Source organism: Scyliorhinus torazame, chromosome 16 (assembly GCF_047496885.1).
Source record: "Scyliorhinus torazame isolate Kashiwa2021f chromosome 16, sScyTor2.1, whole genome shotgun sequence".
NCBI classification, from domain to species: Eukaryota; Metazoa; Chordata; class Chondrichthyes; order Carcharhiniformes; family Scyliorhinidae; genus Scyliorhinus; species Scyliorhinus torazame.
The window spans coordinates 60,346,617-60,372,158 of NC_092722.1; the positions used below are offsets into that span (position 1 = coordinate 60,346,617).

General features: G+C 45.8%; 1 protein-coding gene across 7 annotated transcripts in view; it reads left to right on the forward strand.

Annotated features, from left to right (window-relative positions):
- hspg2 (heparan sulfate proteoglycan 2) overlaps nucleotides 1-25,542 on the forward strand; it is a 644,821-nt gene that overhangs the window by 500,284 nt on the left and 118,995 nt on the right. For 6 of the 7 annotated variants that reach the window (XM_072478556.1, XM_072478558.1, XM_072478559.1 and 3 more), the window contains 8 exons: nucleotides 2,239-2,387; nucleotides 3,318-3,444; nucleotides 5,216-5,367; nucleotides 6,600-6,729; nucleotides 10,043-10,194; nucleotides 15,783-15,912; nucleotides 21,879-22,013; nucleotides 24,268-24,402. In XM_072478556.1, coding sequence (XP_072334657.1) covers nucleotides 2,239-2,387; nucleotides 3,318-3,444; nucleotides 5,216-5,367; nucleotides 6,600-6,729; nucleotides 10,043-10,194; nucleotides 15,783-15,912; nucleotides 21,879-22,013; nucleotides 24,268-24,402 — 1,110 coding nt within the window. The remainder of the gene's footprint in view (nucleotides 1-2,238; nucleotides 2,388-3,317; nucleotides 3,445-5,215; nucleotides 5,368-6,599; nucleotides 6,730-10,042; nucleotides 10,195-15,782; nucleotides 15,913-21,878; nucleotides 22,014-24,267; nucleotides 24,403-25,542) is intronic. The other variant, XM_072478557.1, reaches the window with a different exon arrangement.

A 25,542-nucleotide genomic window follows, 5' to 3' on the forward strand; every position in this document is an offset into this window, starting at 1 on the left:
AGCGCTCATGAAGCTCGACACCATCCAGGAAAAAGCAGCCCCCTTGATTGGCACCACATCTGCAAACATTCACTCCCTTCACCACCTTTGCACTGTAGCAGCAGTGTCCCAAAGCTGTCTCATCATGAGTGAGCCAATTAAAAGTTAAGAGATCCAGTAGATTGGGAAAACACAGGTTTGTTAAATATATTCTGGGAAAATGAATGTGGCAACAGCAAAGCCACAAGTGAAGAGGAAAGGTTTGAATGAGTTCTCAATCCTGGAAGGAAGTGAGTGAGAGGGGGCCTTGAAGCAAAGTACATGATACTGAGGGCAGTAATTAATGCTAATCCTGAGCACTCTTTGAAGTAAGCCATGACTTCGCATCAAGGGCTAAAGGCAAGTGTAGAGTATAAGGAAGCACCTTAAGAGCTGAGAGCCCACCAGATTACTCACCCCCCTGAACAGCAAGATGTTTGCAAGCAGCAAAATTAATGCTGGTCCCTTCCCCGCCGATATTCCAACAAAGTCTGATCACAAACCTCAATCAGGCCTCCCACCCCACTCCTCCTCCCCGATGTCCTCAGGTGAATGAAGTTAGTTAGCCTACGCACTGCCCCACAAATGAAGGGCGCCCAGATCGTGCCCAGAATTATGTGTTGAGGTTTTAGAAAGCAGCAAAATGAAAATGTTTTAAAAGGCAAAAAGGGGTTTGATATACAAAAATAAAACTTAAATGGTGGCAGTGGTTTGGAAGGCAGCAAACAACATGCCATTATTCAATCAGGGAGGCCTGATTAATGTTCGTGGTCAGACTTTGTTGGAATATCGGCAGGGAAGGGACCAGCATTATTCAATAATGATAGTGCAGCAATCCACCAGCACAGCACTGAAATGTCAAGTGAGTTTATGGGCTCTACTCTGGTCAAATTCCTAATCTCAGCTCTGGTTCAGAGGCTAGACAGAGGGCGTGATCAACGGCCACACTGCGCCCGAAAAACAGTTCACTGCATCGCAGCATGGCCATTGAAAGCCAGGAGACCCCGCTGCCGAGGCCTACCCGGCCCACAACGCCTCGCAAGATTCAACTCAATCTCGCGAGGCGTTGCGATGTGATTCCCGCCCACAATGGGCAAGATTACTTTTTAGCAAATCTGCATAAGCCTCACTCTAATGTGCAGATTCCCGAGGTACCAGAGGCTTTGGGATTCAACCCCTTTGCCTCGGGCAAGCGCTGTTCAGCACTGGTCCCCACAAATGGGGACCAGACAGGTGGCCTCCCAGAGAATCAGAGACCCTAGCTTCATGCCCTATGAGCAGGGTGGTGCCCTTGCACTGCTGGTGCCACATGTGTATGCTGGCAGTGCCAGCCTGGCACATTGGCAGTGCCACCTGGGTGGCAGCCTTGCACTCCCAAAGTGCCCACTGCCAGCTGGCATGGGCAATGCCAGGGTACTCGTGGCACCAGCAATTGGCACTGTCAAGCTGATATTTTCTTTGCCCGTGCATTTAGGCCAGGCTTGCCGAACGTGGGTGTTTGGGGGGTGGCGGCGGGAACCCTCCCATATTGCATTTGGGCTGGCAGGGAGGTAGGGGATTGTTTCAGGGCCTCGGAAATCAGGGCGCCATTTAAAAATGGCGTCCTGATCGCTCGCTACAATGTACAAAATGGGGCTGTGTGACGCAGTGGCTGCACGTTCCCCATTCAGGCCCCTTATTCAACGCGAGTCACGTTGAATAACCATGTGTTTCTCGGCACTGCGAATGCCAGGGACTTTGTTCCCTTTTGGGTGAATCGCGCCCAGAGACCAATTGAGCAATGCCAACACAAGGTCAGTTAAAATTAAATTCTCTTGGCAGCACTGTGGCACAGTGGTTAGCACTGCTGCCTCACGCCGCCGAGGACCCAGGTTCGATCCCGGCTCTGGGCCACTGTCCGTGTGGAGTTTGCACATTCTCCCCGTGTCTGCGTGGGCCTCGCCCCCACAACCCAAAAGATGTGCAGGATAGGTGGACTGGTCACGCTAAATTGCCACTTCATTGGAAAAAAATTTGAATTCTCTTTAAACAAAGGTTTCTGTCCAATGTATTGTGCTAGATGGCCGAGGATGAACAGTCAATTGAAATATTTAAACATCAGCACAAACTATTGAAGGGAATATCCAGGCAAGGAACAAATCTGGGGTTCAATAAATGGCAACAACTGTATTGTCCACTTTTGATCTATTTGCCTCACTCTTGTCTCCACTCTTCCCACAGCACAAAATGTACCGACCGTGCTGACTCACCCCTCCCCTCTCTCTGTAATAGAGGGGGAAATGCTAGAATTACACTGCCAGGTCGCAGGTCAGCCACAACCCAGGATCACATGGCACCGAGCAGCTGGCTCTCTAACAACCAATCATCAGGTAAATGACAGCAGTGGAACCCTCAATATTCCTCCTTCTGGGAAATAATTTTATCTGGACCGAAGTGCGTGACCTAAGGTTCGAGTGGTGGGCAGATTAGATTAAAATCACACCAAAAGTGGCATGTCCGCATCCCTGTGCTGGTCACAGTCATTCTCTGATCGTAGCTCAACCTCACCATTCACAGCTGCCCTTTGACCTGCCTTTCAGTTCCCTCTCTCTGAACAGATGCATAATGTCCCCTGGCTCATTCCTTGTCAAATTGGGCGGGCTAACTCTCATTTCAAATAACTGAGGTAAGGTGACAGAAAATAAGGTGACTACACTGCCAGTCTGATATCAGGTTGGCTGACAAACTGAGCATCTAGTCTCCCTCAGCCGGGATGTCCAATCACCTTCAGCTTTTCCTTATTTCTCCTGCCAGATTTCTGACCTCCTTCTGAAGTGTCCATGGAAAATGGGTACAACAAAACTGAGAGAGGGGACTGGATCGAGAGGCTCCATTGGAAGTATCAGATCTGGTTTCCACTGGAATAGCTCTCTTATTTAGTACAACATTCACCTTGACAGTGCAGAAATCTGGCTGAAATTAGCTGGTTTAACACCGATCCGTGCTCTTCTACTCTCTGCATAATGTGCCATTTCATATGAATCTGCTAAGTAAACACCGGAGCAGATGAATCAAATCATACCCTAGCTGCACGCCTTCATTTGCTCTCGTGGGTCACTGGATGGTTGTGAGGAACTGGGAGCACAACCTGGGTCATCCTTCCAAGTCCTGATTTTCATTCCTCATTCAGAGAGGAGCGCAAGCGATTGTCAGCCTTCACTCCTCATGTGTTGCAGTTATCAGTGTATTTGTGACTTCTGAAAGCTGCCCAGGAGAATGTAAGTAACAGAGGCTGTGATTTCCCCCTGGTGATGCTCTAGGTTCAGGGCGCTATACTACGCATCCTCCGTGTGAGCAAAGCTGATGTCGGGGATTACATCTGCCGCGCAGAAAACATCTATGGGATGCAGGAGGTCAAATTCTCCGTCTCAGTCACTCCTTCCAACCGTATGTAACACGTCATTCTTCTTGCATTCATTCGTGGCATCTTTTACTCTGTTTATTTCTTGTTGTTTTACTCTTCAACGCAATTTGAGATCCGAGGATCTCTTGTAGCCTTAGAAAAGTGTTCTGCAACGTCAGTCGTCTGTCATTTTGGGAAAGAAACCTCATCATTGAGAGATTGTCGTAATCTGAGACGATATTCTTACTGGGAATGACAGGTTAAATGCGGATGGGATGTTTCCGCTGGCTGGGGTGTGGAGGGGGGATAGAACCAGGGGACAGAGTCTCAGAATAAGGGGCAGGCGACTTAAGACTGCGAAGAGGGGGAATCTCTTCCCTCAATGGGTGGCGAATCTCTGTCGCACAGAGGGCCGGGGAAGCTCAATCACTGAATTTGTTCAAGACCGAGATCGCTAGGTTTCTGGATACTGATGACATCACCCGATATGGGAATAGTGTGGAAAATGGCGGAGATGTAAATAATCAGCCGTGCTTTGAATGGCAGAGCAAGCGCAATGGGCCGAGTAGCCTACCCCTATTCATATTTCCTATGTTTCTCTTAGCGGAGGGTAGGACCAGCATTATAGATCCAATATTAAAAGGAGGTGGAATGTTTAGGAGCTTCACGAGTTCTGTGTTTTCAGTACTACGGGAAAGAACTGAATCCATAAACATAATCACCATGATTATAAAATCAATTGCTCCGACGCCACAAAACCCCCTGAGTAAACATAGCTGTTGGGTGTGCTGATACAGCTGAAGGTGGTGCATAGAGCGCACCTTGCAAGGGCGAGGGTGAGCGGCTCTTTGAGGGGGTAGTAGATGTGTGTGAATGTTGCGGGGGGGGGGGGGCCGCAAACCACATTCATATGTTTTGGTCCTGTCCAAAGCTGGAGGATTACTGGAAGGAGGTCTTTAGGATAAACACTAAAGTGGTGCACGTGAAACTGGACCCGGGCCCTCGGGAGGCCATGTTTGGGGTGTCAGACCAGCCGGGGTTGGAAACGGGGGCGAAGGCAGATGTTGTAGCCTTCGCCTCGTTGATCGCCCGAAGGCGGATCCTGTTAGGGTGGAGATCAACCTCTCCACCCTGTGCCCTGGCGTGGCAGGGGGACATGTGGGAATTCTTGACGCTTGAAAAGGTCAAATTTGAACTGAGGGGAAGGATGGAGGGTTCTACAATTCATGGGAGTTATTCATTATGCACTTTCGAGAATTGGATCACATCGAACATTAGGGGGGTTGGGGGCTGGGAGGTTTGCGGGGAGAGGACTGTATGTGTTAATGGTGACTATGGGTGATTCCTGATTCCTTTTTGTCATTAGTTTATGTTAACATGCGGGCTAATGTTTGGGGGTTTGGTGGGAGGATGGGATCGTTGTTATTGATATGGGGATTGACATTACATTCGTTACTGATTATTGTTTATTGTTGGGTGTAAATTTGGGAGAAAATGTAAAAAAGGAGGAGAATAAAAAATATTTTTTGAAAAGATATTTGTTGTATAAAGGAGGGGTACATGAAGGATACTGCATAACTGGGATTAACTGGGTCATCTGAAGGACTGCGAAAACGGAAACGGGAGGCGATCCAGTGAAGTATCTTGTTGTGGTTCGAGATGAGGCAGGAGAAGAACGAGGAGGGAACAAGTCGGGGGTAGAGAGACATCCTTGTGATTCCACAAGTAACAGCCCTCAGTATTGTGTACTTTCCACCTGCTTGCTTTGATTAAAAACCTCTTCTATTCTCCAACCACCACCGTCCCCTCCCACAGCACACGTAACTGCCCCCACGGCAAAGATTTATCCCTCTTCCACCTCGGTCAGCGAAGGCGAAATGCTGGAGTTACGCTGCCAGGTCACTGGGCAGCCAGAACCCCGAGTCACATGGCACAGAGCAGCTGGTTCTCTAACAGCCAATCACCAGGTAGGTGAAACTGATGGGACAACCCAGGATGTTCCATCTGTTGGTAATTATTTTGTGTGGACACAATGGAGCTGTTGATGTAAAATGTAACCTGTTGTTGTGGTGGAAGGAATGGCATTTCCAAGAAAATACCCCACCCGACACCAAATGATTTTATTCATTAGGCTTCGCCGGTTGTTGGTTTGGAGGGAGTTTCCGTTACAAAAGGTGGCACGCCCGGCTGGTCCCTGGTTGACCTATCCTGAGATGCAAATGCCTGACTAAGTAACTGCAATGTTGGAATATTTTTCAGACGCGCCTCAATAACTGCGTAACTGCCACACAACTAAGGGCAGCTAGGTGTCTGGGGGAGGGGACACTTGGCACGACTGCCAGGCAACCATCTATCTGGAACTGAGGGGAACCTAGCTTCTCCTGTCCCGGGTCAGTGGAGAGGCCGATACAATGATGCACCATTTCCTGCAAGGATGCTTGTGTCAATCTTGCATCAGGAAGCTTGTGGTGCTGGTCAGTAGTGCTGACCTGCAGCCTGATACTTGGTTGCACTCCCCCGTAGACATGCAGCAGTACTGACTGACCTATGGGATGGTCCAGCTCTGAAGGACAACCCTCCTTGCGTGCAACTTGTGCAGCACCACCTTGAGTCCTGTCGCCATTGGACATGGTGTTGGAGTGCGAGTAATTGCTCAAGCCTCTACTTCAGGTTCTCTAACCCTTTGTTTATATCTGGTCACTCTTAATCCTCCACTGCCACAGCCTTGGAAAAGGTCAGAGTTGAGATGTTTTTCTGTAGGTACTTTAATACAGTTCTGAATTTAGTCCCACTCGTGTGAAACCCATTCTGATGTTCCCCTTTAATTCTCTTCCCTCTAATCCTCCCTCCATCCCTTCCCTTTAACCTTGCATCTATCTCCCAGCAACTTCTCTCTCGTACCATTGGTATCATCCCTAGACCCATTCAGGTTGATAAATAATTATTTAAATAATCTTCAGAGAATTGAAAGTTTTTTTTAAAAATAAAGATACAGGACTCGGGTGTTTAACCCCTTTGAACCTGCTCATGAGATTCAGGTGTATCTTGAAGCAGAGCTTAAATCATTACACCTGAAGAAAATATTAGCCCTTGCTCCTCCTGAGTGGTGAGTGTGCATTGTAGTTATCTGTATATTTGTAAATGCTGAAAGGTGCCGGGGAGAGTTACGCAGGCTGTGAATTTCCTGTTGATGCTCTAGGTTCAGGGTCACATGCTACGCATCCTTCGCATGAATCCCGTCGATGTCGGGGATTACATCTGCCGCGCAGAAAACGTCATTGGAACAAAGGAAGTCAGATTCTCCGTCTCATTCGATTCCACTCCATCCAGTGCGTAACTCAGTCATTTATGTTCTGCATGTTTTACATTTCCCACCCACTTTTAATCCTATCACTGCCCTTGCTCTTACTGTTCACTTTCCATTTGGAACCAAAAGATTTTGTGCGCTATTTAAGAAAATTTTAATCGTCAGGTCATGCACTCGGGAAGAATGACTGCACACGGGAGCACAGGGTTAAACTTAATACCAACTGCATTCAAAGCCATCCGATTTGCCAAGAGCCTTAAAATAGCTCCCTATTTGAGTGGGTTAGCCCTGCTGTTCTCATCCCAGTCCTAAATGATCAACTCCTTTTTCTCTCATCTCTAATTCTAGTTGTAGACTCCACAGCCAGGGAGAAACATCGGCCCACTTTTTACCCTGCTGAGCCCTTAAGAATTTTGTAGATTGGATCCCCTCACCCCAGGAACCAGTTTTGGTTGCACTCACTCTAGGGCCAAAGAGGCCAAACATATGCGCAATCTTTGCCATTCACTGCACCTGTCTATAGTCCTTTGTGTCCTCCTCAGCATTTACTTTCTCACCTAACGTTGTGTTGTCAGCAAACTTAGACTAATTACACTTAGTCTCCTCATCTAAGTTATTTATATAGGTTCTAAATTATTGTGGCACAAACACTGATCCTTGGGGTTCTCCACATTTACAGCTCTCCAATCAGAAAATTATCCATTTATTGCTACACTCTGTTTTCCGTCCATCAACAAGCCCTCATTCCATGCCAATATCCCCAGATTCCATGAGCCCTAATTTTGTACAATAACTTCGTACCAGGCACCTTGTAGAATTCAAGCAATGGTTTGTTGGGAGGAATTTGGTCTGGACTTGTATTGATCACGGGTGCAGCAACATTGGGTAAATTTGGAAGTAAATCAGCAATGCTCCTGCTCTGACTCAGCAGGTTGCAGAGTTGGTCTGAGAATGCCAGTCGCCCTCTCTGGCCCAGACTCTTGATGAAACAGGCCTTGGCCCAAATGGAGCTTTCCTGAATTTACTCTGTTGGTGTGCCCTTCGAAAGCAAGAGCGTACCAGATTCAGAGGGGAAAGGCGAGGAGAGGAAATCGGTCCCAAACCAGCAACTCCAAAACTCAGTCATCTGCTAAATCTTGCACTATTTGCAGCAGAGCTTTCCGGCTGCACATCTGTCTCAGTGGTCACCTAAGTAACCACCGGAACCCTACCAAACACCCCAGATGATGAGCATGGTCACCTTCCTCTCAAAGGATGATCAGGATCCCTGTTGTGTCCATTTTAGGCTTTGCAAACTTCAAAAATGACATGGATGTAATTCAGAGGTTACATATTCAAAACCTTTCATAAGATTTCTTTTTCTTTATAAATTTAGGGTACCCAATTCTTTTTTTCCAATGAAGGGGCAATTTAGCGTGGCCAATCCATCTACCCTGCACACCTTTGTATTGTGGGGGTGAGACCCACATAAACACGGGGAGAATGTGCAAACTCCGCAGGGACAGTGACCCAGGGCCGGGACCGAACCGGGTGTCCTTGGCACCGTAGGGCAGCAGTCCTAACCACTGTGCTACCATCCCACCCTGTCATAAAATTGCTACCACGCGTTTAATTGCATCCCTAGATTTTTACTGACTCTTACTGAGTAATTTTAAAATATATAAAATTCCTACAGTGCAGAATGTGGAGATGCCGGCGTTGGACTGGGGTGAGCACAGTACGAAGTCTTACAACACCAGGTTAAAGTCCAACAGGTTTGTTTCAAACACTAGCTTTCGGAGCGCTGCTCCTTCCTCAGGTGAATGAAGAGGTCTGTTCCAGAAACACATATATAGACAAATTCAAAGATGCCAAACAATGCTAGGAATGCGAGCATTAGCAGGTGATTAAATCTTTACAGATCCAGAGATGGGGTAACCCCAGGTTAAAGAGGTGTGAATTGTCTCAAGCCAGGATAGTTGGTAGGATTTCGCAGGCCAGATGGTGGGGGATGAATGTAATGTGACATGAATCCCAGGTCCCGGTTGAGGCCGCACTCATGTGTGCGGAACTTGGCTATAAGTTTCTGCTCGGCGATTCTGCGTTGTCGCGGGTCCTGAAGGCCGCCTTGGAGAACGCTTACCCGGAGATCAGAGGTTGAATGCCCTTGACTGCTGAAGTGTTCCCCGACTGGAAGGGAACATCCCTGCCTGGTGATTGTTGCGCGATGTCCGTTCATTCGTTGTCGCAGCGTCTGCATGGTCTCGCCAATGTACCACGCTTCGGGACATCCTTTCCTGCAGCGTATGAGGTAGACAACGTTGGCCGAGTCGCACGAGTATGTACCGCGTACCTGGTGGGTGGTGTTCTCACGTGTAATAGTGGTATCCATGTCGATGATCTGGCACATCTTGCAGAGATTGCCATGACAGGGTTGTGTGGTGTCGTGGTCACTGTTCTGAAGACTGGGTAGTTTCCTGCAAACAATGGTTCGTTTGAGGTTGCGCGGTTGTTTGAAGGCAAGTAGTGGGGGTGTGGGGATGACCTTGGCAAGATGTTCATCGTCATCAATGACGTGTTGAAGGCTGTGAAGAAGATGACGTAGTTTCTCCGCTCCGGGGAAGTACTGGACGACGAAGGGTATTCTGCGGTTGTGTCCCATGTTTGTCTTCTGAGGAGGTCGGTCCGGTTTTTCGCTGTGGCGCGTTGGAACTGTCGATCGATGAGTCGAGTGCCATATCTGGATATGTAAAGATTTAATCACCTGCTAATGCTCGCATTCCTAGCATTGTTTGGCATCTTTGAATTTGTCTATATATGTGTTTCTGGAACAGACCTCTTCATTCACCTGAGGAAGGAGCAGCGCTCCGAAAGCTAGTGACATCGAAACAAACCTGTTGGACTTTAACCTGGTGTTGTAAGACTTCGTACTGTACAGTGCAGAAGGCAATCATTCAGCTCATCAAGTCTGCATTGACCCCCTGAAACAGCACCCTACCTAGGCCCACTCACCTGTCCTATCCCCGTAACACACTAGCCCCATCTAACCTTTGGACACTAAAGGGCAATTTAGCATGGCCAATCCACCTAACCGGCAAAACTTTCGACTGTGGGAGGAAACCAGAGCACCCGGAGGACATTGGGAGAAAGTGCAAACTCCACACAGTCACCCAAGGTCGGAATCGAATCCGGGACCCTGGCGCTGTGAGGCAGCAGTGCTAACCACACTGCCAGCGTGACGCCCCAATGTCAGTACAAGATGCCAAAATATGAGATTCAACCAATGACAGCGTCTGTAACACCCACATTTCTATTGGTCTTATTGATGCCTCTTCTGATCTCCACCCTCCCTGCAGCAGGTGGCGGACCACCGACAGTGAGAGTCCAGCCCAGACCCGTCTCGATAACGGAGGGGCAAATGCTGGAGTTACACTGCGAGGTCACAGGTCAGCCGGAACCCATGATCACATGGTACAAAACAGATGGCTATCTAAATGCCAATCACCAGGTATGTCATTGTGGTGGAATAGAAGTGAGTCTTCTGGTTTAATTTATATCAGTAAAGTGTAATGAAAAACTAAATTTCCAGGGACATTGGGGTTTGCAATGGAGACACTTTTCAGGTAAGCACCAACAAAATTACTCTTTCCCAAATCCTTTGGCTCTGTTGCTACAAATCACAATCAATATTGATCTGTGCATGTCCAACTGTGAATTCTGGTATTACTTTGGCAGGTGGTTGTCAGGCAATAAATCCAGTTGTGATCTAACTTAGTAAGTGTATCTGACCCTCTGCATTCAAACTGACTCACTTAATGTTCCTTTTGTCCCTCTCTATTACTGGTTGGAAGTTTCTTGCTCCTTGCTGTAGAAACTCTGGCATCTGTCTTCGAAACAATACTGAGAAACCTCCAGAACAGGGGTGCGTAGATGGTCAGGCTGTGGGGAATTTCTTGAGTAATTGTAGTGCAAACCCGTAAAGGAAATCATGCCAGCGTAGTTCTCACCCTAGCCTCCAACTTCCTCATGTTGGGATGACTGCGGCTTTCTATATACATGGAGGCTGGACTAGATTCCAGGAATGAGTCAGACCAAAGCTGGGGGGGGTGACAGAATGTTTCTGGGATTGTTTGTATTCTATAATATCATTGAAGGCATGTCACGAATGTGCTTGAGGAACTGAATCCTGTGCCAGATAAAGAGAGATTCGGAAGAGTAACTGAAACCTTTAAGAAGCTCTTTGAGTGACGAGAGAGAGGCGAACACGAGGACACCACGAGAGAGAATTTCACTGTAGAATGGAGGTGGCTGAAGGCTTTGCTACTAATGTTGGGAGGAGAAGGCTAGAGTACAAGGAATTAAGCGTTTGAGCTGGGGGGGGGGGGGGGGGGGGGCTTTTCAGACCCGGTCATCATGCCCGCAAATTCCATTATGGCTCTTGCGAGAGGGCCATAATGAGTTTTGCACCGACAGAGATCTCAGAAATCGATCTTTCCCACTCTGTCTCCTTCCCCCGCCGCTAGCTAAGGCGTGAACCTGATTACCATCAATTTGCATGAATTTAAATAAGCTCTCTAGCAATCGAGGTGGCCATGTCAGGGGCATGTGTTTTTAAGTTGACTGTGTTGGAGGTATGGGAATCAGTGAAAGTTAACAAATTTGAAGGGTGCAGTGGATGAGGAAGATTTTTTTTGCGCAGGTCGGGAGTTTACAAACACTTCAGGACGTTGGAATAGTGTGGAAGTGACACCTACAAAGATTGCAGTTGTAAGACCTCATTGTTAATTTTTACAGCTTTATGATTCTTTTACTTGAAATTTATGAGAAATTACACAGGACTCACAAATTCTTAATGATGTAATTTGTATCTGATGGATAGATTCTAAACTTCCGCCACCACGCACCATAAAGTTAGCTGCACAGTGTAAGTGGTACATTGATAATGTTACAGGTGATGACCATACATACAACCACCAACAGATGATCCGGCCTTGTTGATTCAGATTCTGGTGGGAAAGTAATGATGTCCCTTTAACAGCCACTTCTTACAGTTTTCTTCCAGTAGTAGACAGGATTTTGTACTGACGGTACCTCACTGTCCACTAAAGGTTTTCCAGCGACGTAATCAGGTTCACACCCAGCGAGGGGGTGACCCCTCTCCCCCCCGCCCGACAATATTATTCATCCTCCACGAGCATCTAGGACTTTAATGTGCGCCTTCTGCCTTTGATCCACCAATCTTTAACATTGGGCCCGATTCTCCCAAAAAATTACAAAGTTAATTTGTGGCGGGTTTTTCAAGGAGTTCTCTGCCGGCGAGATCCCCATCGCTATTCAATTACACTTAGTCACTTTTTGGGGCTCTGGGGAGTTTCTCACTGGTTTAGCCCACGTTTCGAATTTTTTTTAGCACTGGGGAGCTGAACTCCGAGATCAGGAAGCAATTTTGAAAGAGTGCCCCGATCTCTAAGTGAGCTTGTGCGTCCCCCACACCCACCGCCCATGGGCAATGTCACCTCCCATACTCATGGACACTACCCCCCCCCCCCCCCCCACCCGAAGTGAGTACACCCCCGCTATGGAGTCACTGGGGATCCCTGCTCTTCAGGCCCCCACAAGGCCCCTTACAGCACCCCCTTCCTTCTAGGACCCACATCCATCACCCACCCAATTTCCCAGAGGCCCTACATACCTGCCCTGCACTCCCACACCCTTCAAAACCCCCACCACCCTCATTTCATGTCTATGGCCCCCATTGTCCCATGACTCTTGGCAATTCCACCTGGGCACCCTTACACAGATACCCTGGCAGTGCTCCTGGCATGGTAGTGCCATCCAAGCACCTTGGCAGTGCCAGGGTGGCAGTGCCAAGGTGCCATCAGGGAAGTGCCAAGCTACCCGCATTCCAGGAGGATGGCCAAGGAGCCACGCTGCACTTACCCTGTCTACCTGGGGTCTCTGGTGGCCTGGGAGATCCCTCCCCCGGTTGCCGTTCCGCCTGGTCCACATTTGTTTGGACCAGCACTGATCGGCGCCTGGTTGCAGCCTTCCTGGGAGGCTTGAGAATCGAGGGAGACCATTGAATCGCACGCAGGTAGGTCATAAGTAGGCTTAAGACCTATTTCTGCGAGTGTCATTCGGTCCCGCCCCTTTGGGCCAGGGTTCCGACTCCAACGTCTCGCGGGATTTTGGAGACTCCCAGGAGGTGCGGAGCCTGTCGGGAGGCTCGCTGCAGGCCTCTCCCGCCTTTCCCGGGAGGAAAGAATCCCAGTGACAGCAAATGGTGCGCCGCCTCTGATGAGTAAATTAACTTGCAGAATTTCTTGTTTAGTATTCGCCTGTTGTCAGCCACTTATGATGGTTCTCCGATTTGATCAGACTATCGATTCCAAACTGAGGTTCTAATTAACCTTGAATTCTAGCAACATAATGATTTACCGCAGCTCCAACGTATGGTTGTCTGTTGCATTTAACTCCCTTTGATGACAGTGGGCATTCAAAGTGTTGCTCCCCGCCCCAGCCCAGTGATTCTTGCTGATCTGTGAAAAGGCAACCTGCAGCTTTGAGCAGCTTACTCCACTTTGACTTTGCAAAGCATGCAGGTACAAAATTTGGTCAAAGTTTTTAAATTTACTTAAGTTACATCAAACCTGTATTCTTAAACCGTGGAGGTGAAGACAGCGAATGTCAGGGAATTGAAAGATTCTGATGGTGGATGGAATGCAGAGGTTAAAGCTCAGTTTAGGGTCTGTGATGATATACATCACTGTAAGTACACAAAGGGTTAATGTACATACACTACATCTAGCTAGACACTAGAGGGAACACCAGAGACATGACACACAGACAGTCAACCAATAGGTCAGTAAGATAGGACACGACCAATGGGCAGTCACGATACACACAAAGGTGACACTACCACAGGAGGGCATTACACCAACCCATATAAAAGGACACATCACACATGCTCAGCCTCTTTCCAGTGGAGACTCTGTGAGTACAGACACAGGGTTGATTGAAATACATCACTCCCACCACGTGGATTGTAGCAGACTGGTTAGTCAGTCTGAGTAGCTATAGCAGGATGAACAGTAGCGTCGAATCGAAGTAGGAGAATTTTTAATAATTTAATAAACATGTCCAAGTCTGAACCTTCCTTTGTCAGAGTGCACATCAAGGATCAGCTGATGCCACGACAAGAGCATAACAAGACAGGGTCAATTTGGGATTTCAAGCTGGCAAGCAATTTGCTTCCAGGCAGAAATGGTTTTTGAAGGGAAATTAAAATATGATAAAACATACTACTTAAAATGTAGTAACGTAACATAGCAGTATTATTTTAGATCTAATTATATTGCCTATCTTTAAAAGCTTATTTCAATTTTTTCTAACTTATGTTTGCATTTCTGAATGTGCCAAATGCAGTAATGATTTAGTGCCCTCGCGAAAGAAATAAGTCGTAAAGATTTTTGAAAAAGTTTCTTTTGCAAAAATGAGTGAAAACGCTCCCATTATTTTCAAGTTTGTTGACCCGCTTCCTAATATGCAATGGCTAGGAGCTGGAGTTCAGGTTTTCTATTTTTTTTAAAATACTTTAAACCGAGCGTCACTGGTAAGACCATTTCCATCATCAAACTGCATACATTGTCTCAGGAGTTACTAGGAGTGGGAATGACTTCTGCTTCCATTTGAATAGCTAAAATGAGGAAACCTCAATTATTCCTTCACAGGACACAGTGCAGCTGTCACTGTCGGGCTAATCCTCTGGAAGTTGTGCACTGGCCCTGCATGCGACCAGAGGAATTGACCTTGCATGGCAAATTTGCCTCCAGGATACTGAGCACCAGCGGCTAATAAAGTGCCGATGACTGTTATCCTAGTGCCAATACTTTTTTTAATGGTTTCATATTTTGGGGCACAGGGCCCCATCTATACATTGCTCCAGGGAGACAAAGACATGGAGCTTTTGAAATGATTAGATGGCCATTTTGGAAAGAAAGTTCATCAGGAAGAATCAGTTTTTTGAATTTAATGTAGCTTGCTTTTAGCACCTGTTCCTAGCCTGCACTGAGCATCTAGAGCAATGGCACTTAAGGTAGTTTGGGGAAGATGTCTAATTAGTGCAGAACCTGGGGCATTGATGAACCTTGATAGTCTGAGTGTATGGACATGGACAGAGTCTAACAATGACATGGTAGGCTTCAGGCCTCCATGCCTGATAATTGAGCTCACTTGACTTACACTCACAAGTAACAGCTTTGTGCTATAAACATGAGGCGCATGAGGCAATCTTCCTCTGTCACTGCTCTCACAGGCAAAAGGTGGTGCTTGCTCTCAGTGTTTTCCATATCGGAGCTCATTTCCTCCTGATCAGGTCATTGGTCTGACTTTTAACCTCCGGGAGGCTGGCTGGATACAATGAATAATCTTTATTAGTGTCAGAAGTAGGCTTACATTAACACTGCAATGATGTTACTGTGAAAATCCCCTAGTTGCCACACTCTGGCACCTGTTCGGGTACACAGAGGGAGAATTCAGAATGTCCAATTCACCTAACAGCACGGCCGGGATTCTCCCCCAACCGGCGCCAAAGAGCGGCGTGAACCACTCCGGCGTCGGGCCGCCCAGAAGTTGCGTAATCCTCCACACTTCCGGGGGCTAGGCCGGCGCTGGAGTGGTTGGCGCCGTGCCAACTGGCGCCGAAGGGCCGCCGACGACCGGTGCGTTTTGCCGCATGCGCGGGAGCACCAGCGTGTTCTGGCGCATGCGCAGAACCGCTGATGTGATCTCTGCGCAAGGGCTTTCTTCTCCACGCCGGCCATGGTGGAGCTTGACAGAGGCTGGCGGGGGGTCGGAGAATCCCGCCCCATGTCTTTCGGGACTTATGGGAGGAAACCGGAGCACCCAGAGGAAACCCACACAGACACGAGGAGAACTACTGTGCCGCCCAACAATCGCCACATTCCCACTGGATGTGAACACAATATTCCGTGAATTTCGCTTCTGCTGGATGGGAGCTGTGTTATGTGTGGCAGTGCTAAAAGCGGTTAGTTTAAGTGACAAAGCTATCTTGCACTTTTCCCATTAATGTTCTAGGTGGAGGGTCGTGTGCTGCGAATCCTGCAAGTGACTCTGGCTGATGGCGGCGATTATATCTGCCGCGCTGAAAATATGTTCGGAATGGAACAACTTAAATTCTCGGTCTCGGTCCCCTCCACATCATCCGGTGCGTAAACCTAGTCATTCGTGCTCATTATTATTTCATTATTCACCTTTTAATGTTTCTGTTTGCTTTATCAGGCATCAGTTTTGTGTTTTTGTCTACTTAAGAATGACTCCATTATGGATGGAAGGAAACAGAACTTTCATTTCCACCGCACCATTCACAACCTCAAGACTGCTCAAAGTGCTTCACAGTAATGAAGTACTTTGGAAGTGTGGTCACTGTTGTAGTGTAGGGATTGGTCCAGAACTTGCCTGACAGCTGTGATGTTATAAAACTCTCCTTCCAATGAGGCTACTGGACACTGTTCCAAAATCTTTAGTTTACTCTTTTATGTTTTCCCTATTGCTCCCACTTTTGGGTAAAATAAAATTCAGTAACCTTGCCTTATTCATTCATCACCTTTTCCAAGTTGTGAACCCTTTTATACTTCCCTTTGAAATGTAACTGCAGAACAAAACATCCCTACTTTATCTCCAAATGTAAAGTTCTAGCCATGTCTTATTTTCGTAAAGAAAATTCAACTTAGCCGCATTTACTTTGAATGCCTGCCATCTCTAACTAGGCTCACTATACCCCATATGCTTCACCCAATGTCTATATTTATGCATTTACATTGTGTTTTTATCAAGTGTCCTATGTTTTTCATGTATGGAACCATCTGCCTGGACTGTACGCAGAACAATACTTTTCACTATAACTCGTGACAATAAATCTAGATCTTTCACACTTCGACCCCTTCGATGTCATCAACCGTGTATCCAACCAGTCCCCAGCTTAATTAAATTATGTTCATACATAGATCCACACCAGGGGCCATTATTGAAATATGGTTAATGGATGGTCACGACTGGGAGTTAAATATCAAAAGATATCAAACTATTCGGAAGGACAGAGTGAATGGTAAAGGAGGTGGTGTAGCTCTGTTATTTAAGGATGACATTTATTTAAGGAGTGAGGGATGACCTTGATGCTATGGAGGATAAGGTTGAATCCATTTGGGTGGAAATCAGGAATAGTAAGGCGAAAAAGTCACTGATAGGAGTAGTCTACAGGCCACCAAATAGTAACATTACGGTGGGGCGGACAATAAACAAAGAAATAACTGATGCAGGTAGAAATGGTATCATGGGGGATTTTAATCTACATGTCGATTGGTTTAACCAGGTTGGTCAAGGCAGCCTTGAGGAGGAGTTTATAGAATGTGTCCGCGATAGTTTCCTAGAACAGTATGTGATGGAACCTACGAGGGAACAAGCAGTCCTAGATCTGGTCCAGTGTAATGAAACAGGATTGATTAATGATCTCATAGTTAGGGATCCTCTCGGAAGGAGCGATCATAATATGGTGGAATTTAAAATACAGATGGAGGGTGAGAAGGTAAAAGCAAACACTAGTGTTTGGGGCTTAAATAAGGGAGATTACAATGGGATGAGAGAATAGCTAGCTAAGATAGACTGGGAGCAAAGACTTTATGGTGAAACAGTTGAGGAACACTGGAGAACCTTACAAGCGATTTTTCACAGTGTTCAGCAAAAGTTTATACCAACAAAATGGAAGGACGGTAGCAAGAGGGAAAATCGACCATGTATATCTAAGGAAATAAGGGAGAGTATCAAATTGAAGGAAAAAGCATACAAAGTGGAAAAGATTAGTGGGAGACTAGAGGATTGGGAAATCTTTAGGGGGCAACAGAAAGCTACTAGAAAAGCTATAAAGAAGAGTAAGATAGATTATGAGAGTAAACTTGCTCAGAATATAAAAAAAGACAGTAAAAGTTTTGACAAATATCTAAAACAAAAAAGAGTGGCTAAGGTAAGTATTGATCCTTTAGAGGATGGGAAGGGAGATTTAACAATGGGAGTAGCTAGTAACAATCAGTAGCTAGTAGTGTCCCTCAGGGATCAATGTTGGGCCCACAATTGTTCACAATTTACATAGATGATTTGGAGTTGGGGACCAAGTGCAATGTGTTCAAGTTTGCAGACGACTCTAAGATGAGTGGTAAAGCAAAAAGCGCAGAGGATACTGGAAGTCTGCAGAGAGATTTGGATAGTTTAAGTGAATGGGCTAGGGTCTGGCAGATGGAATACAATGTTGACAAATGTGAGGTTATCCATTTTGGTAGGAATAACAGCAAAAGGGATTATTATTTAAATGATAAAATATTAAAACATGCTGCTGTGCAGAGGGACCTGGGTGTGCTAGTGCATGAGTTGCAAAACGTTGGTTTACAGGTGCAACAGGTGATTAAGAAGGCAAATGGAATTTTGTCCTTCATTGCTAGTGGGATGGAGTTTAAGACCAGGGAGGTTATGCTGCAACTGTATAAGGTGTTAGTGAGGCCACACCTGGAGTATTGTGTTCAGTTTTGGCCTCATTACCTGAGAAAGGGCGTACTGGTGCTGGAGGGTGTGCAGGGAGATTCACTTGGTTAATCCCAGAGTTGAGGGGGTTGGATTATGAGGAGAGGTTGAGTAGACTGGGACAGTACTCGTTGGAATTCAGAAGGATGCGGGGGGGATCTTATAGAAACATATAAAATTATGAAGGGAATAGATAGGATAGATGCGGGTAAGTTGTTTCCACGGGCGGGTGAAAACAGAACTAGAGGGCATAGCCCAAAAATAAGGGGAAGTAGATTTAGGACTGAGTTTAGAAGGAACATCTTCACCCAAAGGATTGTGAATCTATGGAATTTCCTGCCCAGTGAAGCAGTTGAGGCTTCTTTATTGAATGTTTTCAAGATAAAGATAGATAGTTTTTTGAAGAATAAAGGGTTATGGTGTTCAGGTGGGAAAGTGAAGCTGAGTCCACAAATAATCAGCCATGATCTCATTGAATGGCGGAGCAGGCTCGAAGGACCAGATGGCCTACTCCTGGTTCTTATGTTCACACACACACAGCCACAAGCTTGATTCACAGAATGACACAATAAACCCCCAAAATAGTTTTAAAATAATAAAATGTTTCTTCACAATAGTTAGCAGTGACTTTGTGGTAGCACCCTCACCTTTGAATCAGAAGGTTGAGAGATCAAGCCACACTTGAGGAGCTTGAGTAGGTATGTAGATAATCCAACTAGGCAAGGGGCTGTACTGGACCTGGTATTGGGGAATGAGCCCGGCCAGGTGGTAGAAGTTCCAGTAGGGGAGCATTTCGGGAACAGTGACCACAATTCAGTAAGTTTTAAAGGCTGGTGGACAAGGATAAGAGTCGTCCAAGGGTGAATGTGCTAAATTGGGCGAAGGCTAATTCTAACAATATTAGGCACGAACTGAAGAACATAAATTGGGGGCAGATGTTTGAGAGTAAATCAACATCTGACATGTGGGAGGCTTTCAAATGTCAGTTGAAAGGAATTCAGGACCGGCATGTTCCTGTGAGGAAGAAAGGTAAATATGGCAAATTTTGGGATCCTTGGATAACGAGAGATAGTGTAGGCCCCGTCAAAAAGAAAAAGGAGGCATTTGTCAGGGCTAGAAGGCTGGGAACAGACGAAGCCTGTGTGGAATATAAGGAAAGTAGGAAGGAACTTAAGCAAGGAGTCAGGAAGGCGAAAAGGGGTCACGAAAAGCCATTGGCAAATAGGATTAAGGAAAATCCCAAGGCTTTTTACACATACATAAAAAGCAAGAGGGTAGCCAGGGAAAAGGTTGGCCCACTGAAGGACAGGGGAGGGAGTCTATGTGTGGAGCTAGAGGAAATGGGTGAGGTACTAAATGAATACTTTGCATCAGTATTCACCAAAGTGAAGGAATTGGTGGATGTTGAGTCTGGAGAAGGGTGTGTAGATAGCCTGGGTCACATTGAGATCCAAAAATATGAGGTGTTGGGCGTCTTGAAAAATATTAAGGTGGATAAGCCCCTAGGGCCTGATGGGATCTACCCCAGAATACTGAAGGAAGCAAGAGACAAAATTGCTGAGGCCTTGACAGAAATCTTTCGATCCTCACTGTCTTCAGGTGATGTCCTGGAGAACTGTAGAATAGCCAATGTTGTTCCTTTGTTTAAGAAGGATAGCAAGGATAATCCAGGGCACTACAGGCCAGTGAGCCTTACGTCAATGGTAGGGAAATTACTGGAGAAAATTCTTTGAGACAGGATATACTCCCATTTGGAAGCAAGTGGTCATATTAGCGAGAGGCAGCATGGTTTTGTGAAGGGGAGGTCGTGTAATACTAACTTGATAGAGTTTTTTGAGGAGGTCACAAAGATGATTGATGCAGGTAGGGCAGTGGATGTTGTCCACATGGAGTTCAGTAAGGCCTTTGACAAGGTCCCTCATGGCAGCCTGGTACAAATGGTGAAGTCACACGGGATCAGAGGTGAGCTGGCAAGATGGATACAGAACTGGATAGGATATAGAAGGCAGAGTAGCAATGGAAGGGTGCTTTTCTGATTGGAAGGCTGTGACTAGTGGCGTTCCACAGGGATAAGTGCTGGGACCTTTGCTGTTCACAGTATATATAAATGATTTGGAGGAAAATGTAACTGGTCTGATTAGTAAGTTTGCGGACGACACTAAGGTTGGTGGAATTGCGGATAGCGATGAGGACTGTCAGAGGATACAGCAGGATTTAGATTGTTTGGAGACTTGGGTGGAGAGATGGCAGATGGAGTTTAATCCGGACAAATGTAAGGTAATGCATTTTGGAAGGTCTAATACAGGTAGGGAATATACAGTGAATGGTAGAACCCTCAAGAGTATTGACAGTCAGAGAGATCTTGGTGTACAGATCCAGAGTTCACTGAAAGGGGCAACACAGGTGGAGAATCTAGTCAAGAAGGCATAGAGCATGCTTGCCTTCATTGGCCAGGGCATTGAGTATAAAAATTGGCAACATGTTGCAGCTGTATAGAACCTTAGTTAGGCCACACTTCGAGTATAGTGTACAATTCTGGTCGCCACACTACCAGAAGGATGTGGAGGCTTTAGAGAGGGTGCAAAAGAGATTTACCAGGATGTTGCCTGGTATGGAGGGCATTAGCTCTGAGGAGAGGTTGAATAAACTTGGTTTGTTCTCACTGGAACGAAGGAGGTTGAGGGGCGACCTGATCGAGGTCTACAAAATTATGAGGGGCATAGATAGAGTGGATAGTCACAGACTTTTTCCCAGGGCAGAGGGGTCAATTACGAGGGGGCATAGGTTTAAGGTGCGAGGGGCAAGGTTTAGAGGAGAAGGGTAAGTTTTTTTACACAGAGGGTAGTGGGTGCCTGGAACTCGCTGCCGGAGGAGGTGGTGGAAGCAGGGACAATAGTGATGTTTAAGGAGCATCTTGACAAATACATGAATAGGATGGGAATAGAGGGATACGTACCCCAGAAGTGTAGAAGATTTTAGTTTAGATGGGCAGCATGGTCGGCGCAGGCTTGGAGGGCCGAATGGCCTGTTCTTGTGCTGTACTTTTCTTTGTTCTTTGAAAATCCAGGCTACGTATTAAAGGCAATTTAGAAACCGAGGTGCCATCAGCGAGTTGGGTGTGATCTGGAATGCACTGCCTGAGAAGGTGCTAGAAGCAGATTTGAAAGGGAATTGGGTAAACACCTGAAGGATGAAACGTTACAATGCTGTAAGGAAAGAACAAGGAATAGGATGAATCAAAAAGTTCTACCAAAGAACTTGCAACGAGCCAGATGATCTCCATCAGTGTTGTATAATTCTGTGATGCTATAATATTGATTCCTAACCCAGTATCACTAAAAGAAAAACAGATGATCTGCTCAGTTATCTCATTACTGTTTGTGGGATTTTAATAGTGACTGCTTTTCCCCACGTTACAGCAGTGATTCCATTTCAACGCTATTTAATTGGTTGCAATGTGTGTTAGGAAGTCATGGGTTGTGAAAGGTGCTTTACAACTGCAAGTTCTTTCTTGTACTGCATATTGGCTTAATATTGTAAAATAAACTGCTCCCTTGTCTGTTACCTTTATAATTAATTTTAACCCTTTGTATTGTGCTGCAGGCATACCAATGATAAGCACCGGGCCACAGGATATGACTGTAATCCAGGGTGGCAGTACGGTGTTCAGTTGTCAGGTTGCCCAGGGAGCTCAGCCATTCAGCATAGAGTGGAAAACGCCTAATGAGCCACTACAAGGTACATTGCAGTGGGGTTTGTGTCATATGCCGATACCTAAAGGCAGGGTTGGAGTTTGTTTTGACATTGCCTGAAATGTGCTTTTTTGGGGGGGCTCCATGAATGACCAACTGTGATCCCACCTTTGTAATGATGTACACAGAACATCTGGTTGTTTAACGAGAAAGATGAGTTATTAACAAACATGGAAAGATAACACAGGAACTATAATACAGATGAAGGCTACTAAATGAATTCAGTGAATTCTCCTGGAGCTACTCGGTGCGACTATACTCTTGTACATCCTACTACCAACTGGCGGGTAACTCAAGTCACGTGGTGGATCTCTACCGCCACCTGGTGGTCGGAGGTCGAAAAGATAACTATGTGCATTGATGGACAACTATATACATTGATGTGTACATATATATCACCACAGTTATGACTTTGCCTGGAATGTGCTTTTATGGGGTGCCATGAATGGCCATTTTTTTAACATAATGTCTCCATCATTTAACTTGCCCATATGTAAATAGGGAACGGTAGCACAAACCATTTGCTGTCACTGTCAATAACAGCTGCTTCCAGTATGGTAAACGCACTGGCTATTTGAGGCAACCACAGGTGTCCAGCGTGAATAGCTCTCTCCTCGAGTAACAACTGCATGTATCAACCGTGGAGCCATACACGCAGTTAAGCTGCAGAGACTGAGGCTGCACTGTTTGATCTCTGCAGGCAGTGTCAGTAAGGAAGGACGAAATGAGGAATTTGTGGTACTTTAATAAGTCCTGTCAGTGTGCGAATCGCACAGAGCCGTAACACAGTCACCACGGTGTACACTGAACCAGAGAACAGCATGAGTTGGCCAAAGTGCTCAGAGTCCAAGTAGCGTCTCCTTCGATTAATTCAGGATAGCTCATGGAAATCCAGTAACAGGAAAAAGTAATGCACTTTAAAGGGAAGTCTTTGAAATACAAACCGTTCAACGTTAGACCCAGCATTTCCGCTGTACTTTTCCTTGTTGTCTTTTTTGCCACATAATGTTTGCTGCAGGGAGAGCTGGTTTGTAAACTATCACAGGCCCGTCTCCAAGCAAAGGCTAATCGGTGCACAAGAGCCAACAATTGGTCCTGAGCGTTCCCTCTTTAGTACACTGCCCAATGAAGATATACCAACTGAGTGATAAGGTTGACACTTCAGGGTTTAATACGCCCCATGTGCTGCCGTATCGTGCTCATGCTTGGACATTGTAGGTCTGAAGCTTTAGCCACCTCTGTGTGAACTCCTGACTGCAAACAGGCATAATGTGTGTCACATTGCAACATTGCCAAACCACCCAGCGTCTATGTTCTCCGTATATGTAATGCCAAAATTGAGAAATCGCCTATATAATTATGTTTTATTTGAATTATTGCTTGAAAGTTAATGCCCACTTCGATCTCTATCTGGGCAAACTTAATATCCAAGTATTCTAGATGATATAGAGATTTAGAATTTCTTCAACTTTGAAACATAGTAAATGAAGGAAAATAAATTTTGATCACGGCAGAGTCAATAAGGTGCTTGTAGTTTGCATTCGGAATTTTCCATTGAACTTGCGAAGATCAAGCTGGGTTTTATGAGTTTTAGCACTCTGCGTCCCAAGGTACTTAAAAGTAGCACAGGGTAAAATGTTGAAACTGTTTCCGAAAGCCTGGAGTAGGACTCTGGAGTTCACTATTGCAAATAGTTTCCAGACACGTTTATTTAAGTAAAATGTCCACAGACTGGTGCTGCTATGATTATTGTGCATTTTATATAAATAAGTAAAGTCGCCATAGTCCCAGATGACCATAGGCTGCTTTCCCCTTTGAGGGGGAGAGCTGACTGTTGGTGATTTAATCCAAGGGTCATCACACCTCAGGTGAGGGGCAAGGTTGAGAAGGCGAAGCCTTCATGAATAACCTGGTATATAACCTTTTATATAGTCCCAGTCTAACCTTTTATATAGTCCCAGTCTATCAGCAATCTTGTGATTCCTGGATATATCCTAGCTTCAAACGGCACCCCTTTAAAAATATTGATAGCAAATTTATAGCAGTAGATATGGAGCAATGAAAGCATCAATAAACTATTAACAGTAGAATCAATCGTTACTTTCCTTCATTGCTCAAGCCTGTACATGTCAGACTTTGCAACGTGGGCACTCGTACAGCAAGCAACGAACATATATGAACTGTTGCGATAGCTCCATGAAGGAGTTTCCACAGCTTTACCTGCTCATCTCGTTTTTCAGATAACGTGAAGATCAGCAGTGATGGCTCAATGATAACAATCAGTCAAGCTCGTCAACGCGATCAAGGCCAGTACAAATGTGTGGCTCGTAACCAGTTTGGCTCAGCTTCCAGCATAATGACTCTGATCGTACAAGGTACAACATTGTAAAACAGCAATGAGTTGAGGCTCAGCTCTGTTAGTTTGACTTCCCAGCTATTCTGTCACCAGTCCTGACACAAACACCGGTCAGTTCTCAGTCTTTCACTCTTCTGGTGAGGTGATCCATATTTTTGTGAATTTTCTCCAAAGCTGACTGGGATGAGTGCACAGTTCACTTCAATCCTCCTTTTGTGTCATATAAAAGAATGTTTGGCATTTTATTGACATGGTCATATTATTTATTCTCATCTCTCTACGAATTCTCTTTCCACACATGACTCGCCCATCTAAAGTAAAGTATTCCTATTTCAGTCAAATATGAAGTAAAAGCAAAACGATGCTGGAAGTCAGAAACAGAATGGAAAATGCAGCCAAAAACTCAGCAGGTAGAGCTAGCAGCATCTGTGGAGAGAGAAACAAGAGTTAGCATTTTGAGTCCATTATAATTCTTCTGCAAAACTCTGAAGAAGGGTCATGCAGATTCGGAACGTCAACTCTGCCTCTCTCTCTCTCTCCACAGATCTGCTAGCTGGACCTGCTGAGTTTTTCCAGTGTTTTCCGTTTTTATTTGTCGTCTTAAGTGTCAGCCTTGTCTCAGTTCGTAGCAGACTCGCCCCAAGTCAGAGAGTTTTGGGTTCAAACTTTACACCAGGACTTGTGCATAGAATCCAAATTGTCACACCAATGCAGTACTACGGCAGTGCTGCGCTGTCAGAGATTCCGTCTTTTGGATGCCCGTCCTCTCAGGCGAGTGTAAAAGATTTCCCTGCATTATATAAAAAACAGAATAGTGGACTTTACCAGGGTCGGCAGTTGTGTTTGTGGGAGCTGGCTGTGTTCAAATTGACTACTGCATTTTCCTCCATTACAACAGTGACTGCATTTCCAAAAGTAACTTATTGGCAGCCCTTTGTGATATCCTGAGGACAGGAGAGACGCGATATACAACATTATTGTATTATCAGTTCAGCTGGCTGACTTCTCGCCCAGAACTCAGTGTTAATGGCTGCCTATTCAGAGCGATGAGGCATTTATTTTTACCGTATGAATGCTGAGTGTTCATCCAGTTATGCCTTAAAGTCATAAGCAGTTGCTTTTGTAACTTACTGGGTGGAAATCTCCCATTTTGAGACTA